General features: G+C 32.1%; 1 protein-coding gene across 1 annotated transcript; it reads left to right on the top strand.

Annotated features, from left to right (window-relative positions):
- Positions 1-92: 92 nt before the first annotated feature.
- Positions 93-15,627, top strand: LOC147067768 (uncharacterized). Its single transcript, XM_085952583.1, has 6 exons — positions 93-358; positions 2,217-2,461; positions 4,838-4,988; positions 9,219-9,350; positions 10,595-10,838; positions 12,254-15,627. The coding sequence occupies exons 1-6, from the start codon at positions 102-104 to the stop codon at positions 14,075-14,077; spliced, it is 2,853 nt and encodes a 950-aa protein (XP_085808709.1). The 5' UTR covers positions 93-101; the 3' UTR covers positions 14,078-15,627.
- Positions 15,628-16,088: the final 461 nt, after the last annotated feature.

Raw genomic sequence — 16,088 nt, 5'->3', positions numbered from 1 at the left:
TATTACTTCTCGTGTGACGTTAACGTTACATGAACATGAACCATCTATCGGCGAACGTTCGAAGCTCGAACTAATATCACCGCAGTGAAGTTAGTGCAAAAATGGCCGCATGGCCAAGTACGAAGTCGGAACGAGGTGAACAAAATATCGAAACAATTGATAATATTTTCGGGTCTCATGACTTACAAGACTGCATAGATGATAGTTTAGATTTGTCGGCATTTGAAAAAGCTTTCAATGAAATTCCACTTTCATCGCAACCCTCTCCAACTACACACAAACGAGACGTCACGTCAGATGAGAAATCTGAAACCGAAACAGATTCTGCCTCAAATGACGACGAGAAGAAGAAAAGAAGGTATTTACCGTGACACCTGATCAATGTTTGCTTTCATTTTCACTGTTATTGTGTGAAATTAACAACCCTGTATTGTTTCCAAGTGACAGAACGTAATCATATGTTTTTCCATTCATGTAAATAACACCTCTTCCATCTCTTTCCCACATCAATATATTTCGTATACTTTTGCGCTTTTGCACAATGAATTTCCTATTTCGTTTTTGTTAAAAATACTCAAATGCCCATATTCAACACGGATTAAATATCACATTAATATCCGAAATATTTCTGATCATTATTAATCCTCTTAATATGTATATACCATCCGATAAAAGGTTATTCATATACCCGTCTGGCAACCAATGTATACTTACTTACCCCTTCAAACTATTTTGTTTCGAAAACTTAACCTGCAACCTCTGTAATATTGAATATCTTCCTAATAAAAATATTATTAGAGATTACGTCTAAAATGTACAGATAATAGTTAGATTCCTACTTGATTGGTTGAAATTTTCCAGTCTTTTATTGAGGCAAATGTGTTTTGTATTATTTTGTTTGATTATTGTTTTTTTGTCAGATTGCCAAGATTCCTACGCATATCACCCCGTTGCTATTTATACTAATATGTATAATACATCACCATAATGATGTCATTCTAATTTCATATTTGTTTATTTGAGCATTTATTCTTGGTAGAAACTGGCTTCATCAAGAAAAATACATTCTGTATTTAAGTAGATATGCACTTTTCAACCATAATAATCCTTTATTTGATGCTTCTGTGAGAAAATCACTAGATAATTATTCAATAACCCTGTACCTATATTATATTCTATGATGATGGAAAGACGTTTTATCCTCAGAGTAATAATATACAGAGGGTGGCTATTGTTCAGCAAAATAAAGCCGTGTTTCTCGCGTATAACGCACAGTAGAACATCAATTTTATTATTATTAACTTAACTATGAAACGTTATACCATCATGTTGCTTCTCAGTATGGCTACCAAATTTAAACACAACATAGGGTTAACCATATTATGTTCTACTAAAATAACTAATTACCACTAAATTTATATTAAACACAAAAACAATAAATTTCAGCAACACATGCTCGCGGTTTTTGAATGCAGTTTTGAATACTCAAACCCACCCTCTCTTAGAAATCATGCTCAATTGGCTTCTATGTTTTAATAAGTTGACCTGAAGTCTTTAGTACAAACAGAGGACAAGTCATGTCACTAGGCAGAGCAAGTCGTAATTTTTTTAAATATTTATTTTCTAAACTCTTTAAGCACTAGGGTGTTTGGTTGCTACATCAGTCCCGTGCAGTTTCGTCTCCGGACTTGGAAGTGTGGCACTGAAATCTTTTCATTCAGACATGTTTATAGTCTCATGGGAGGTGGCCATGCACACATCGCGGTTGCATATACATGATAGATGGGGATGGTAACTCAAATCATGATCTTTTCCTTCCTGTGTTCCATACAAATACATGACGGCAAATTTTTAATCGGTACAATCAGTAGGTAATTACTATTTGGAGTAATGTTAACAGAATTTGTTGGTCATTTTTGCTTAAACCATTGCCTCCATGTTTAGTATTTCTGCATTGTGAAATTGTTCCAGCTGCACTATTCCATTGAGGACCGTATTATCAATTTACTTATCACTATACCTTATTATCACTTTATGCCATCAAAATTCACAGCTCCTTTCAAACTAATAAACTGTCTGAGAAACGAGCATAGTTATAGTTTAAGAACCTCTGAGGATCATGTGTTGGAAATGCATGAATGGTAATAAATAGTAAACAAAATACATAGTTCACAATGTGATATTGTCGTTGACAACAATGTTATTGTGTTTTGCAGAAAGTTGAAGCAGCCTGTCCAGCATGCGGGAGAAATATTTGTATCCATCGATCCTCCACACTCCGACTCGGCAATGCCACAATCACCAAGTCGCACAACCATTATCATCAGAACCAAGGCTGAACCGGAAGGCACCAACATGTCAGACTTCAATTTCATGGCACGATATAACTGCGAGTATACCGGCTGTCAAAGAACATACAGCACTCTGGGAAATCTTAGAACTCACATGAAAACTCATAAAGGTACTGATTAACGTTTTATCACCGGTTATAATATACTGCAACTATGATAAGCTATGCACCCGGTTATTGACACACATAATCAAATCGTATTTAAACACTTTCGATTTCTTTTAAGCATGGCTTCCATTAGTATGATGAGTACATTCAAATGTATGAATCATCGCTTTTGAATAATTCTTGTTGGATTAGAATCAAATAAATTGATTTACTGCAGTGTCTGATGGTTTTTATTTAGAATCTTCAACCTGTCAGATGTAAGCAAAAATATTGTCGATAAGACGTCTGCATAATTCATCAACCGGTGACAAATCGATTTGAATTTCCGTCACGAATGCGTGTAGTTTTGGTTTATCTTCAAACACTAAATTTATTAACCTACGGTATGATTTATTTGTTTTGTGTTAATAGAGATTAAAGATTGAATCCAAATATATGTGATGATGGTATAGGTATATATACAATTTTGAATTTACCAACATTAATCAGTTTTAATAAACAGCATCTCAGGTTAATTTAGAATTGGGGTGATCATATTAAAAAACAATAAGTCATCAATGACAATTGCTTGTAAAACTTTAGGATCATATAAGAAAAATTTTAACAGGTAAAAATATAAATATATCTACATAACAATTGTGAGATCGAAAGAAAAACCTTAAAATTTAATTACGTATATTTGTTTCTTGAAACTATCACTTCATCTATAAATGCGTAATGCCACGTCATCTTCTATTAGTCTTGTTAAAAAAATATTATCTATTACAAAAATATAAAATCATTTAAACTTAAATAAATCAAATCAAAGTAAATAAAATTTTGTTGTGGAAAAGTGGGTGTTGTAAATTGATTGGTGTTAAATTTGAATGTAATTAATTAACATCTCATGGTACCTACTCTGACAACTGAGTATTTCTATAGCCAAGAATAACTAACTGCCAGTTCCACTAGTATTTCTTACAAAGAATAATTATTGTATAAATCAATAAACATTTGCTCCATTAATAAAAAACATTATCTTTGCTTAGTGCAAGAAGTCATTAACTAACAACATGGAAATATATACTTAATTCAAAATTCTATTATATGAGATAATGACTTTTAAGGTATATTGTATTAATAATGTGGCAGTGTTAGAACATGACTTTCTTTTTGGAATAATAAAAAAAATACTTTGAGACTAAGGCTGCCTGCTCATTACGCCGTCTGGTGTTTATGTTTTTAGCCTCTATCCCCCATGCAGGTATACCAAGCCAACAGACTTCTACATTTCCTATGACGGAAGAGTCGACAGGCAAGTTTGGGGTCAGACGCTGCGTGTATTGGTTCAAATCTGCACAGATGCTAATAACTATCAAAATATCACATTTTGACTTCTTGTACTAAGTCAACGTTATTTCCATAGCCCGTTAAAATTATCAGTTTTGTTTATATATGACTGGTTTGTATAATATTTTCCAATTTTTCAATTAGCTGCTACAATTTGCTATGATGCATGATACATACTTCCACTTTCTGTGCTACCTGAAAATCTTTTCTAACATTTTTTTTAATGTTTTACATGCTACCTTTCCAGTTACCCGGTAAGGCATATTAATTTTACCTATAATGTTATTGTACTCACAAATACCTCTTCAACTACTTATGACATTTACATTATAACAATTAGTTAAGGTTATATTATTACATACCAATGAAACTTACTGCAAAAAATATTAACTTCATGAAGTGATCTCATAGTCAGGTTTTGAATTATCAGGTTATGATGCTTTCCCATCGAAACACCGATCCTATTAATAATATTTTATAACTGAAATGTGATCTATTGAATTTAATAATTATTTCGATATTATTGAAACATTTTATTGTTTTTAACTGTCAGAATGCGTAATGAAATAATTTGTTTACAAAATGGAGTGGATACTACTCATTTTACAATAATTATTAAAATAAATATCAATTATTTACAATTTTAAAGAATTGAATCAGTTACCTGTACTATTATTTTTCTGAAAAAGTAGGTTACAGAATTCTGGTTTCTTTGATCCCCCTGACATGGGAGGGGTTAGTGAAGCCACTATTAATATGCATAATAGCAAGCGATGCTACATATTAACTATTTCATTATTCAAACATGGGATATTAAAAAAAAGAAAGATAATTATTAGAAAATTGACAAATTTAATATACAATAATTTTGATTTATAAGAAAAACATTGAATTCAGAAAAATAAATGATATTCCACAGAATATTTTTCCGGATTGCGTAAAGAGTGTTTCTAGAACATCATTCCTACTGAAAAATAGTACTAGTTACTTGTAACAAATTCAATAATCAATATTATTAAAAAAAAAATTAAGAAAACTCTTTTCCAATAGGTGAATATAGATTCAAATGCCCAGAAACGTCATGTACGAAGGCATTTCTTACGTCGTATAGTCTCAAGATTCACGTACGAGTTCATACAAAAGTGAAGCCGTTCTTGTGCACGATTGATGGCTGTAAAAAAGCATTCAACACATTATACAGGTACCGTCATTCGATAGATTTTATTAACACGAATAATCGCTTCGAGAGCTTAAAACACTTAGATTTGTGCTTCAGTCTCATTCCATATATAACAACCACATTATACTACCAATCCAAATTAATAAACCATAAAAATACGGCTGCTGTTTTGTGTTTTGATTGTTATTATTAACTGTTTGTTACCAATAAATTAGTGAATTACGACAGAAAACTTGTCAATGTGTACATACGTTATTGATAAAATTGGGTTAAGATTTACTTTCTAGAATTCTGTTTTACTTGTGATAATATAAATATTATATTAAACTATACATCCTATTTTGTTTGTGTCATTATCAAGACTAGATTTAAGGATAAACGACTGGTTTGCATAAAACCTGATCACTGCCAGAGTTGAATTAACTCGTCTAAGCATTTATGTCGCGTCAGGCCATGGACGAGTTAACTCATGCGTTCTTGTAAACACCATAACTTCTGAATAAACTGTTTGTGTATATTTTCTAAACAATATTTCTCATTTTAGTGTGTAAATATTCACGATAAACTCGAGAAACATGTTGATTTGGTAAGTTTTCACAAATATTTATAATTCTGTTCCTATTTCATATTTTTTAAGGGATTTATTTTATTCCAAAAATAGCTGGACTACAAATGTCCACTCAATAAAAATTGGTTGGCAGTGATAAGGGTTAAATACTATAATCACGGAAAGAGACAGGATCATCCTTCTTATTTAAAATCTGAAATAATTACTGACGTGAATGAGAAGGAAGATCCTGTCTTTTTTTAGAATATATAAGTTATCATATTATTTTGTAATGTGAACTAACATTCTTATTGCATGGACAGTATTTATTCCCAACTCTTGTTTAGCTCAATTTGAGGGTGTGTGAATTTAAATAACAACAAACAAAATCCAACTGTTTATTTGCACACAGATTTAACCAATGGAACAATAACGCATCAGATAATATTACTCAGTTGAAACATTAATTATTTAAAGTACAGAAAAGGAGTTAAGAAGTAAGGTTTTTTTCTATTCACCCTCGAAATGGGATGATTTTACATACCCACAGAATTATATTTCTTACACGAGTTACTAAATACATAGGCTCCATGTTATATATCTATATAATATGTAAAAAATGTAAAGAAAGGGGCTGAGGGTAATTTTTCATGTTCCGAGACTAAAGCCATTTAATTTTTTTGGCTGTACTGAAATTTGTCGGAATTTTTAAAAGATCTAATAAAAATAAGATGAGAATTTAAAAAATCAAGTCATCTTGTTTGTCAAATTACTTCCAAACTAAATTTCACATCCCTTATTAATGTAGTAGGTATTCCATTTTATTAACCTAGGTATGTGCTAAAGTGTCTTTCACAACAGTAAAATGAAATTCAACTAACCAAATATTCATAAATAATGCTAGTTTAATCATTATAAAGATCTATACTTTAATCGTAAAAGAAAACTACGACAGCTATCTCAGATTACTATGTCAGTCACTCAGATCTACTATTTTCGTGGGTGATTGAACTGTTGTCTTCATGACATATCTTTAAATAGGTACACATATTCAAAAATCCTTTTTTCTGTCAAGTATATAACATGTGTAAATGTAAAAAAACAATTCAATCTGCCAAAATTTCATTTAACATTTCTTCTTGACACCCATCCGTTGAAGTGGTATCATATTTTTTTTGTGTTTATTTATAACTTTTCGTATGGTTAAGGGAGAGGAAATATTTTATATTTAAATAATTTATTCTTACATTGACAACAGAACACTTGAGGTGCCGAAGATTAACCAGTACAAGTGACATATAATTAAAATAATTAGTTACGAGCAGTTTTCATATCACCTTATACCTATTTATGCAGGAAACAGGAATTAAATGTGTACTTTGTAAAAAAAATGTATAATTATTTTATTCCCAACATTAGAGTGTATCTCGTGGACATAGTATATTAAATCTCATCGATAATATTATAGCACAGTGTATAATTTGAATGTTTTTGCTCGACTTTTCCTCATTTAAACATGTCAAACATTAATAAACATAAAGAAATATCAATATTTTTGTTTGCAATAGTAATAAAGTATCATTTGAGAACTCATGTTGAAAACAGTCTCGTATTTAACTTTGATGTTAATTTACTCAATCGGTGCATTTGTATTTGTTCAATGCCCAGTGTCTTCCTTTACCACACCCTACTTTTGTACAAGACAGATTGTAATACCCCGTTTACACATGCATGGATTTACTGTTGACAGTAAGTATTATGAAAATGTATGGGTAAACATGTATTATCCTGCGGTTGCATGCATGAATCAAAAAAGTTTGGAAGCTTCTGAATTTTCATGTGATAGTAGGGATTTTTTCGATCTGCGCTTGTGCAGTAGAACGATAATGGCGAACCTGCCAGCAAAAAAATGAACTATACTCATCTTGAGGTTAACCGATTTTCACTACCTGTTAAATAGTACTATAAAATGAAAACATCGCGTCTCGCTTACTTTTAAAGAATGATATTGTAAATACAGTCAGCACTTTTATGTGTAAACAGTTATTGTCACGATAGTTTAAAATACGCACTATTGCTGCTAGTAAATCCATGCACGTGTATAGGCGCTATAAGGCTATGATGCTTGACAAAATGTTATTAATTAAATAAATGCAACACATGTTTTACGGATCCACAACTATGTAATTTTACTATACTTATCCTAATATATGAGAGTTTTGTTCTATTCTGGTTTCGAATCAGTTTTAGTGATCCGGGTTTGACCTTTACTATCTTCAGTAACAAACGTCAATCTTTGTTTATTCTATACATACCATAAGTAATACTTGAAGATGGAAAAATCCAGGTCACCAAAACCGTTTCCTATGGAATATTATTGACACATAAAATATTACAATTTAAATTCAATTTCCTACATGTACTTACTCAGTCGATAGTATTAATTAATTCATTTGCACATTTTTGCTATTTATAGTTTGTCTTTGCATGATAAATAATTTATTACTTTTGATAATTGTTTTAACAGTTTTTATAAATCTAAATACAACTTCTGTTTTCAAAGGGAAAGGGAGACAAGTCTAAAATTCCTACTTTTCTAAAGAGCTTTTGATGATCGAGTTTAGGACAACTTTTAAGTTTCTGTGTCAAATTTACTAATTTAGCTACATTGACTTGATTCTTTCCTTTTCCTTTTTATGCATAATATGTATGTCATATTTCACTCATTTTTTAATTGTTCATACTAATCTCCCCTTTCCTTTCACTTGAAGAACTATGGTATGCTATCATTTATCGTTCCTTAACACCAAATTTAAGTTGGTTTTAAGAATGTCATTTTTTCAAACAGGTCAAATAATTTTAAATGAACAATTACTCATGCCTACACTATAAATATGTTTACACTAATGCCCAACGTAACATTATATGATAGATATATTTCAATTGTCTTTGATTGTTAACATATCATGACAGTGTATCAATATCTCATTATTTATGCAGAATCATATCGCACCGTGAGTGTAAAACCAAGGTATCTGCAAATTTTTCAATTTCGAGATTAAATGCAAAACAACTGCAAAAGTCGTGAACTTGATAATGTAAAAGTGAAGTAACTGAAAGAACATGCAATATAATGTAGATATAAACCAAATATTATGGTTTTTTTAAGAAACTCTATTTCTCCTAACAAAGCGAAGACTTCAAACCCTAATATATCCAAAATATGTCTTTTGCAGATGCCTTGGTTTTACACTCACGGTGCGATATTGCTTCATGTTTTCTATCACTGAAAAATTCAATGCATTTTCTATGCGTACATATTTCCATAACGTAATGTGTAATTAAATTATTGTGCAGTAGTAATCCCTCGCTAAAACAGTCTTGGCAATGTTGGCGTAGTCGTGTTGTATGGCCCCCTGCCAAATCTTGATAGTAGGCATAAACAAAAAATAAAATGAATAACCAATTTATTATTACAACTGAAAAGACGGCCGGCTATACTCCGCAATGTATTACGGTGGTTTTAGGCCAACCACACAAACATATTGTAGGAGATTTATGCCAGAGTCGTTTGATTAAGATGACGTCTCATTTGCAATCTGAACACAATAATTTAATTATGATATTAATGAATATCATTCTATTTTGATAATGGCAATATTATTTTTTATGGGTTTATGTGTATATTTTATTGCTATTTTCAGATTACGGGCCCATCAACGACTCCACAATGGAAATACGTTTAATTGCTACCAATTAGGATGCAGTAAATACTTCACTACACTTAGTGACCTTAAGAAGCATATTCGAACGCATACTCAAGAACGACCATACAGGTGACATTTGTTTTAGAGCTAAACAAAAATTTGTACTCGTGCAATTGCACAACTAGAAATAGTTAAAAAAGTAATTTACCATCTTCACTTCTAATGAGGCGAACACATTACCATCACGTCACGGTAAGCTCACGCTACGGTGTGCAATGTCATTTTTCTTGGTTTAAAATGTTATCAGACTGATGCTCCCATCCCGTAGCACATTTTGAACCAATAACGAATATTGTCAGTTTACAAAATCTGTTGAAATGGCCAGAATGAGGTCCTACAAGTTTTTGACTCGTGTCAAAACCGCGTGCTCTTTCTTTTTAGTGGTTGGCTCTATGAATTTTCAGATAGATTATTATCTATGACTGGTGCTTACATATTATATCTACGGTTTGCTGGTTGGGTTCTATTCAAAATATTCTCTGCATGCTATATTGCAAGTAATTTGACGTATGCACACATGGAAACTGTTAGAATTAATTGAAATTACTATGAATCATAAATAATTCAAAATATCAAATGTTAAGCATTGTTTTTGCCTTATCGAATTTAAAGTTTTTGTCTCAATATGAGACATCAATAAAATTAAAGACAGAAAATGTCTTCTTTGGTTTAGGTACCTACCTATTCGACAGTGCAGTTATCTACGAAGCAAGAGTTTCATTGTTGGCTGTTTTTTGTAAATGTAAAAAGATGTCACAACAAAAACGTTATTAATTCTGTTCATAATGAGAGTTTTTTTTTTAAACATGCAAAAATGGAAAATGCCATGCCAATAATTTCTTCACCCAATGCTTCTCGGTTTGCTCCCCATACTCTTTTTGCTTTTTTATTTTGATCGGTAAGTACCCGAGTTCGCACTTTCCATCATTAAATTTATAGAGATAGTGATCATTCAAAATATGCTGCAGAATCACGAAACCTAGACTAAATTTGTCAGCGTGACAGCACATGAGTGCACGTGACATGATGTTAATTTGTTCGCCACATAAGTGGGACATATGGGCTTCGCTGAAGTCATTGGATCCTGGCTTTGAATCAAATTTAAATTGACGAAACATGTAATTTTTGCCAGACGAGGAATCTAACTTGCAACCAGCTGCCACACTTCACTGTTGGCGTCAAATTATCAAATTTCGTTTCTATTTTAACAGACTCCTTATGAAGAATAAGGAGAATGGGGACTGTACCGTCATCGAAGAAGTCTGTATGTGACAACTTACTGTTCGTTTCATAAAAAAAAATTACCTTTTCAGGTGTGTGGAAGACGGCTGTGGTAAAGCATTTACAGCTTCCCATCATTTAAAAACTCATGCACGAACCCACACAGGGGAGCGTCCTTATCCGTGTGTGGAGAACCATTGCTCGAGAGCTTTCACAACACCGCACAGTCTTAAAAGTCATCAAAAAACTCACCTCCGGGATGGAAGTCAATACAAAAATAATCATAGTCATGAAATAGCTCAAGAAACATTTCCAGAAACAAATTCTCAAGTTGCCGTAAGTATTTATATCAATATGATGCAGTGGCGAAGGGTGGAGGTAGGCTGTTAAGATCTGACATAAATAGTGCACATTAAACTTTGTTGGTCATACGCATTTTTTTTTCATTGAACTAAGACTACAATTTATTGACGGTGCTAGTTAGTTTTTAAAAATCCAGTAAACCCTGTCTAAACCAAATCATAATAGTTTTGTTATACTTTGGGCGATCCGACAAAATTATCCACATTTTTTTATACATACTTATTTGTTTTAGTTCAGTTAGGAATACATATTATACACGTTGTTGGTTAATTTGTTTAAATTCACTAACCCTAGACTAAACGAAACAATAATAGATAAAAAATATTATTCTATCTATAAAATATCGACAATAATATATGATTTAATGGCATAATTTTAGATATTTTACAGATAGACGAGTATTTTTTGACTATTATCTATTATGGCTTGGTTTACGCAGGGTTTAATTGAATTTTAAAAACTAACCAACACCGTCTGTCAATTGTAGCCTAAGTTCAATGAAAACAAATACGTATGACTGACAAAGTTTAGTGTGCACTATTTATGGCGGATCATAACAGCCTACCTCCACCCTTCGCCACTGATATGATGAAATTTAAACTATTTTTCTGCTGTAAATTCTTCATAGCAATAGATTTAAATTCTAATGGATTTAAGTTTTGTACCATTTGAGTCGTTTTTTGCGACCCGGGATTTGCCTTTCGGCATCAGCAGGCACTGTGTATACTCACCAAGTATATTATTGTAGCAAGTAAGAATATTATTGAATATTAATTGTTTATCTAATAACTTTTAAAGACTAATATATACATAATATCTCATTAGTTAACTCCATTAATTTTCAATATGTTACTATTGTTCTTAGAATGGACGATTTTACACCTCTTGAGTGTAGTATTTTTATTGTTTATAAGTACTAATGATCTATTATTAGGTTTTGACGTTTTTTTTATAATAGGTATGCTTATTGAGTGTATTTATTATTAATAATAAGATGGGGGTTTTTTTTTGCTAACACTTCAACTATTCATAATAATTTGTTTGTTATATTTTTTATTGTGACTCTTGACTTGATAGGTAGGTAATGGAGTTTTTACCTACTTTATTGTATTGATTTATTATATAAGTTAGAGTTAAGAGTGTTCGTTGTCAGTGTGTTTGCCTTTGGTGAGTATACACACCGCCTGAAGATGCCGAAAGGCGAAACCCCGGTCGCAAAACCGGCTCAAATGAAATAGTACAAAACTTAAATCCATTAGAATTTAAATTCAAATTCCATCAAGTACCTTCGGTCGATAGTATTAATCTTTAAATATCTGTTGTGAATTGATTTCTTGATTGGTTATTTGAATAAGTTTTTGATGTATTTGGTTTTTATTCATTCGTAGATACCGACACCGGAGTCAGAAACGTCTATTGGTGATATTAAAAAAGAGTTTGACTCGAAGACCATTGATGTATCCATGGAATTGAGTCAACAGGGAGGAATTTCCCCCATCGACCTCTCAAAAAACGACTGGGATTTAATATTCAATAATATCAATGCCATTAATACAATTTCTCAGAAAAGCTTCTCGACTCCTAACCCTCCTAATATTTCTATCTTAGATGTAAGCGATAATATTAGTAATAAAAATATAGATGACATTTTCTACAATGATGATTCAGTTAAAAGCATGCCTTCTAATTTATTACCTTCTGATGATAACAACAATAACGATATTAGTCTATCGGATCACTTTGATTCTCCAAATTCACCTGCAAATAACATAGAATATGATAACAAATTTACAGAAAGTGCCAATGAGGCAATTGAGTTAGCACTGGCAAACGAAATAGAAGTCCATTCACCTTGGATAGATGTCAGTGCACTTGCGGCGTCCATCGCTGATCCTACAGTCAACGTCTGTAAGCAGGAACCTCAGAATATATTCCCAGGTGGAACGTTTATTCCGACACACTTACAGAGTTATATCGATCTCAAAGTTAACACGTCAGAAAATGTCATGGAAACCACACCCTCCATATATCCATTCATGTCTCAAAATAACACCAGTAAAAACACTGCTGACTCTTTCGATATGGAGAGCCGCGAGGCAGCAGTCGATGCTAACAATTTGGTATTCGATGCCAACGATGATCCGGAGATAAATGACGTATTCAACTCAAAGAACGATGAGCATACCGATTTGAATAAGCTTTTTGAAAAAGACGAAAGAATATCTGAAAGTGGCAACGTATTCGGCATGGAAAATCTTGAAATAAATGCTGCTAATTCGGTACTCTTTAATAGCGATTTGAATTTAGAAGACACGCTTCTTTTTAACAATGAACCACCGTCCGATATGTACGTTGTGCAGACAGAGAATATATTCAAAGACATCGCTAAGCGGAATATTTTACAAGATATAACGGCTGATGCAGATATTTGCAGATGTAGCGATTGCAAATGCGATCCGTTGGGGATGCAATGTCAGTCTGGGTGCGGCACCGCAGATGATGTAGACGTCCAGCCTCCGCCCACTGTCATGGAGAGTAGTGCCGAATGCCGATGCGTCGACTGCAAATGCGATCCGATCAACATGCAGTGCGAAGCAGGCTGCGGAGGTTCTCCAACTGCAAACAACCATAATAACAATTACCTCGATTATCATAAAAGGCACGGACCTTCCACGTTACAGGACTTTGGTCTTTACACTGAGCCTGCGTCTGTCGGTAGTAGTATGCCTGGCGGATGCTGCAGTAGTAATAATGGTAACAAAATTAAGCCAAAGCAAGGTTGCTGCAGTCAGGCTAATGAAACGAATAATAATTCTGGATGTCCAGTTTCGGAAGTGAAATCATCGCCTTGTTGTTGCGCTAAAAATACTTCAGATTCAAACAATATTACTACAGGCGATGCCATCAATTTATCTAATCTATCTGCTGAGGAAGACGTCAATGCAGTTGAACGCAAAGAAGGCAATCCTTTGGAAACGATTTTGACTAAACTGCATAACAAAAATGATTGTAATTGTTCGAGTACCGCGGAAGGCATTAAAAATGGGTGTTGCATCGTTGTCTGTCTGAAAACTATAGAAAGCCTACGTCAGTTAATTACTTATGGATATAATTTAAATAATCTTTTAAATGTCCAAATGAAAAATTGCTCTGACGATACGCTGAAGTTTGTTTCTAAGCAAATCGGGTGCAATAATATCACAACTACATGAAATAATTTTATCATAATTAATTAATAAGCCTCCAGCTAAATTTATAACTGTCAGATAACCGACAAAACATATTTGAATTACTAAAGCTTTCAGCTCACAATCTTTTATATATATTTATAACAAAACAGTTGATTTTCTTACAAAAATCATAGTTCTGGATAGAAATATAGTATCGCAATCAATACCAAAGACTTTTCATGCAATACATAACATTTTTTTTAAACATTTGAAAATATGTGGTATGTCAAAATATTCCAGTGAAATTATTTATGTAATGAATGACTTTCCAACACAATTGTTTTATCCTATCTAAGATTTCAATGCAATAAATATGATATTGTGTTGGATAAAACAGATCTAAACAATTATCTGATATGTATTTTACAACTTTGCCTAATCGTAGCTATAGGATTGGTTTGTCGATTATCCGTTTTGGTCGAAGTCGACCTTTTGAATGCAGAATGATTTTTTGTGTCTAAATGGACCAGAACCATCCTTTCCTTTAAATTGCTTTGTAATGAAAACAGCATTCATATGCTGTAAAAACAACAATTTAAATTCCTTCATGTATTTAAATATAGGGTAATCAAATTTGTTTTTCGTCTACTGAACATTTGACATTTGGTCTATTCGACAAACCAATCCTACAGCGACGTAATATATATACATATTTATATCAAATTTAATGCATTATATTATACTACATTAACAGACACACATAAAATATATGTAATGATTGTAATGTTTTAGAAATCATTCAATTACAAACGAGAATAATATTGATTGGTTACAATTTACATGCATCAATTAGTTTTCTTTATCTCTATGAAGCGTTTTAATCTTATCCTGAGTATGATTAAACTAGTTTTTATAAATGTTTATTTTATCTGTTATTATAAATGATAAACAATTCGTCGTGTAAAAGTTTTAATGGAGATGAGTATGTTTTGTCTTATTATAAATGCCATGTTTGAGGATACTGCGAAAATGAACTAATGATATTGCTTTTAAGAGTTATAAGTTATTTGCCAATAATTAGTAAAATATTTAATAATATGTATTTCAGTATTTTAACAAAGTCAGTATTTTATAACAATGGTAATGATGTTTATGTTTAACTGTATGAAAACGGTTAATCGATGCCTGAAATTGAAATATGTAATCATCTCTTGCTTTAGGAAATATTTTATACATGATTCATTATAATTATTATTACATGAAAAAAAATATGTTGATGAATGGAATATTACTGGTAGTTGTGGTATTATAAGAGATGTTTGCGCATGATAATCACATGTGGATGTGGCAGGTCACAGTGATTCATATACATAATATGAGCATCGCACATGTGCTTCTGCAGGAATCTTGAATCTTAAAATACTGTAGAATCAAAGCACAGGGTGTCCGGGGGAAGTGTAGGGGTCTGAGGTGGAAGTGAGGAGGCCCAGTAAGAATGGATAAATTATTATATTACGGATTTTTTTCAAAATGGGTCCGCCCATACCAATTTTCTGCCTATCTGTATATTGTATTCAAACCAAAATCAAATTCTAATCAAAATAAATAGTCGACAAATGTCAATCAAATAATAGGATAAGGTATCTTTCAAATATTGACTGCGCTGAAAAGAAATAAGTGTCTGAATGCATATTATTTAATATATTATATTATATGTGTCGCTGAGTTTCAAAACCCGCTATAACACTTTTTTGAAATAATAAGATATATATATCGTTGGATTTGTTATTAAAATCTCTACATGAAAATTTTATCGCCTCTTTCAAAAGCCGCTACGATTAACTGTCATTTATGAAACAAAATCAATGTGTCTATCAAATCCCGCTATAACACTACTGAAACATTCAAAAACCTTTGTAGTTCAAAAAGTTTTTGTTGATTTTCTCAACATAATAAAAAAGTGTTATCGCGGGTTTTGAAACTCAGCGACACATATCTAATACACAAACGTAATATTAAAAATTGATTTTTGGTACTTCACATAATATCTTTC

This window comes from Rhyacophila brunnea, unplaced genomic scaffold (genome assembly GCF_057557595.1).
Source record: "Rhyacophila brunnea isolate RB1 unplaced genomic scaffold, BYU_Rbru_1.0 scaffold_3, whole genome shotgun sequence".
Taxonomy (NCBI): Eukaryota; Metazoa; Arthropoda; class Insecta; order Trichoptera; family Rhyacophilidae; genus Rhyacophila; species Rhyacophila brunnea.
This window is presented reverse-complemented; position numbering and strand designations above follow the sequence as displayed.

Excerpts from the sequence above, each read along its gene's own strand:
- LOC147067768 (XM_085952583.1), top strand. The coding sequence starts at position 102 with ATGGCCGCATGGCCAAGTACGAAGTCGGAACGAGGTGAACAAAATATC. Across the intron at positions 359-2,216 it reads GACGAGAAGAAGAAAAGAAG|AAAGTTGAAGCAGCCTGTCC; the intron begins GTATTTACCGTG and ends TGTGTTTTGCAG. Across the intron at positions 10,839-12,253 it reads AAACAAATTCTCAAGTTGCC|ATACCGACACCGGAGTCAGA; the intron begins GTAAGTATTTAT and ends ATTCATTCGTAG.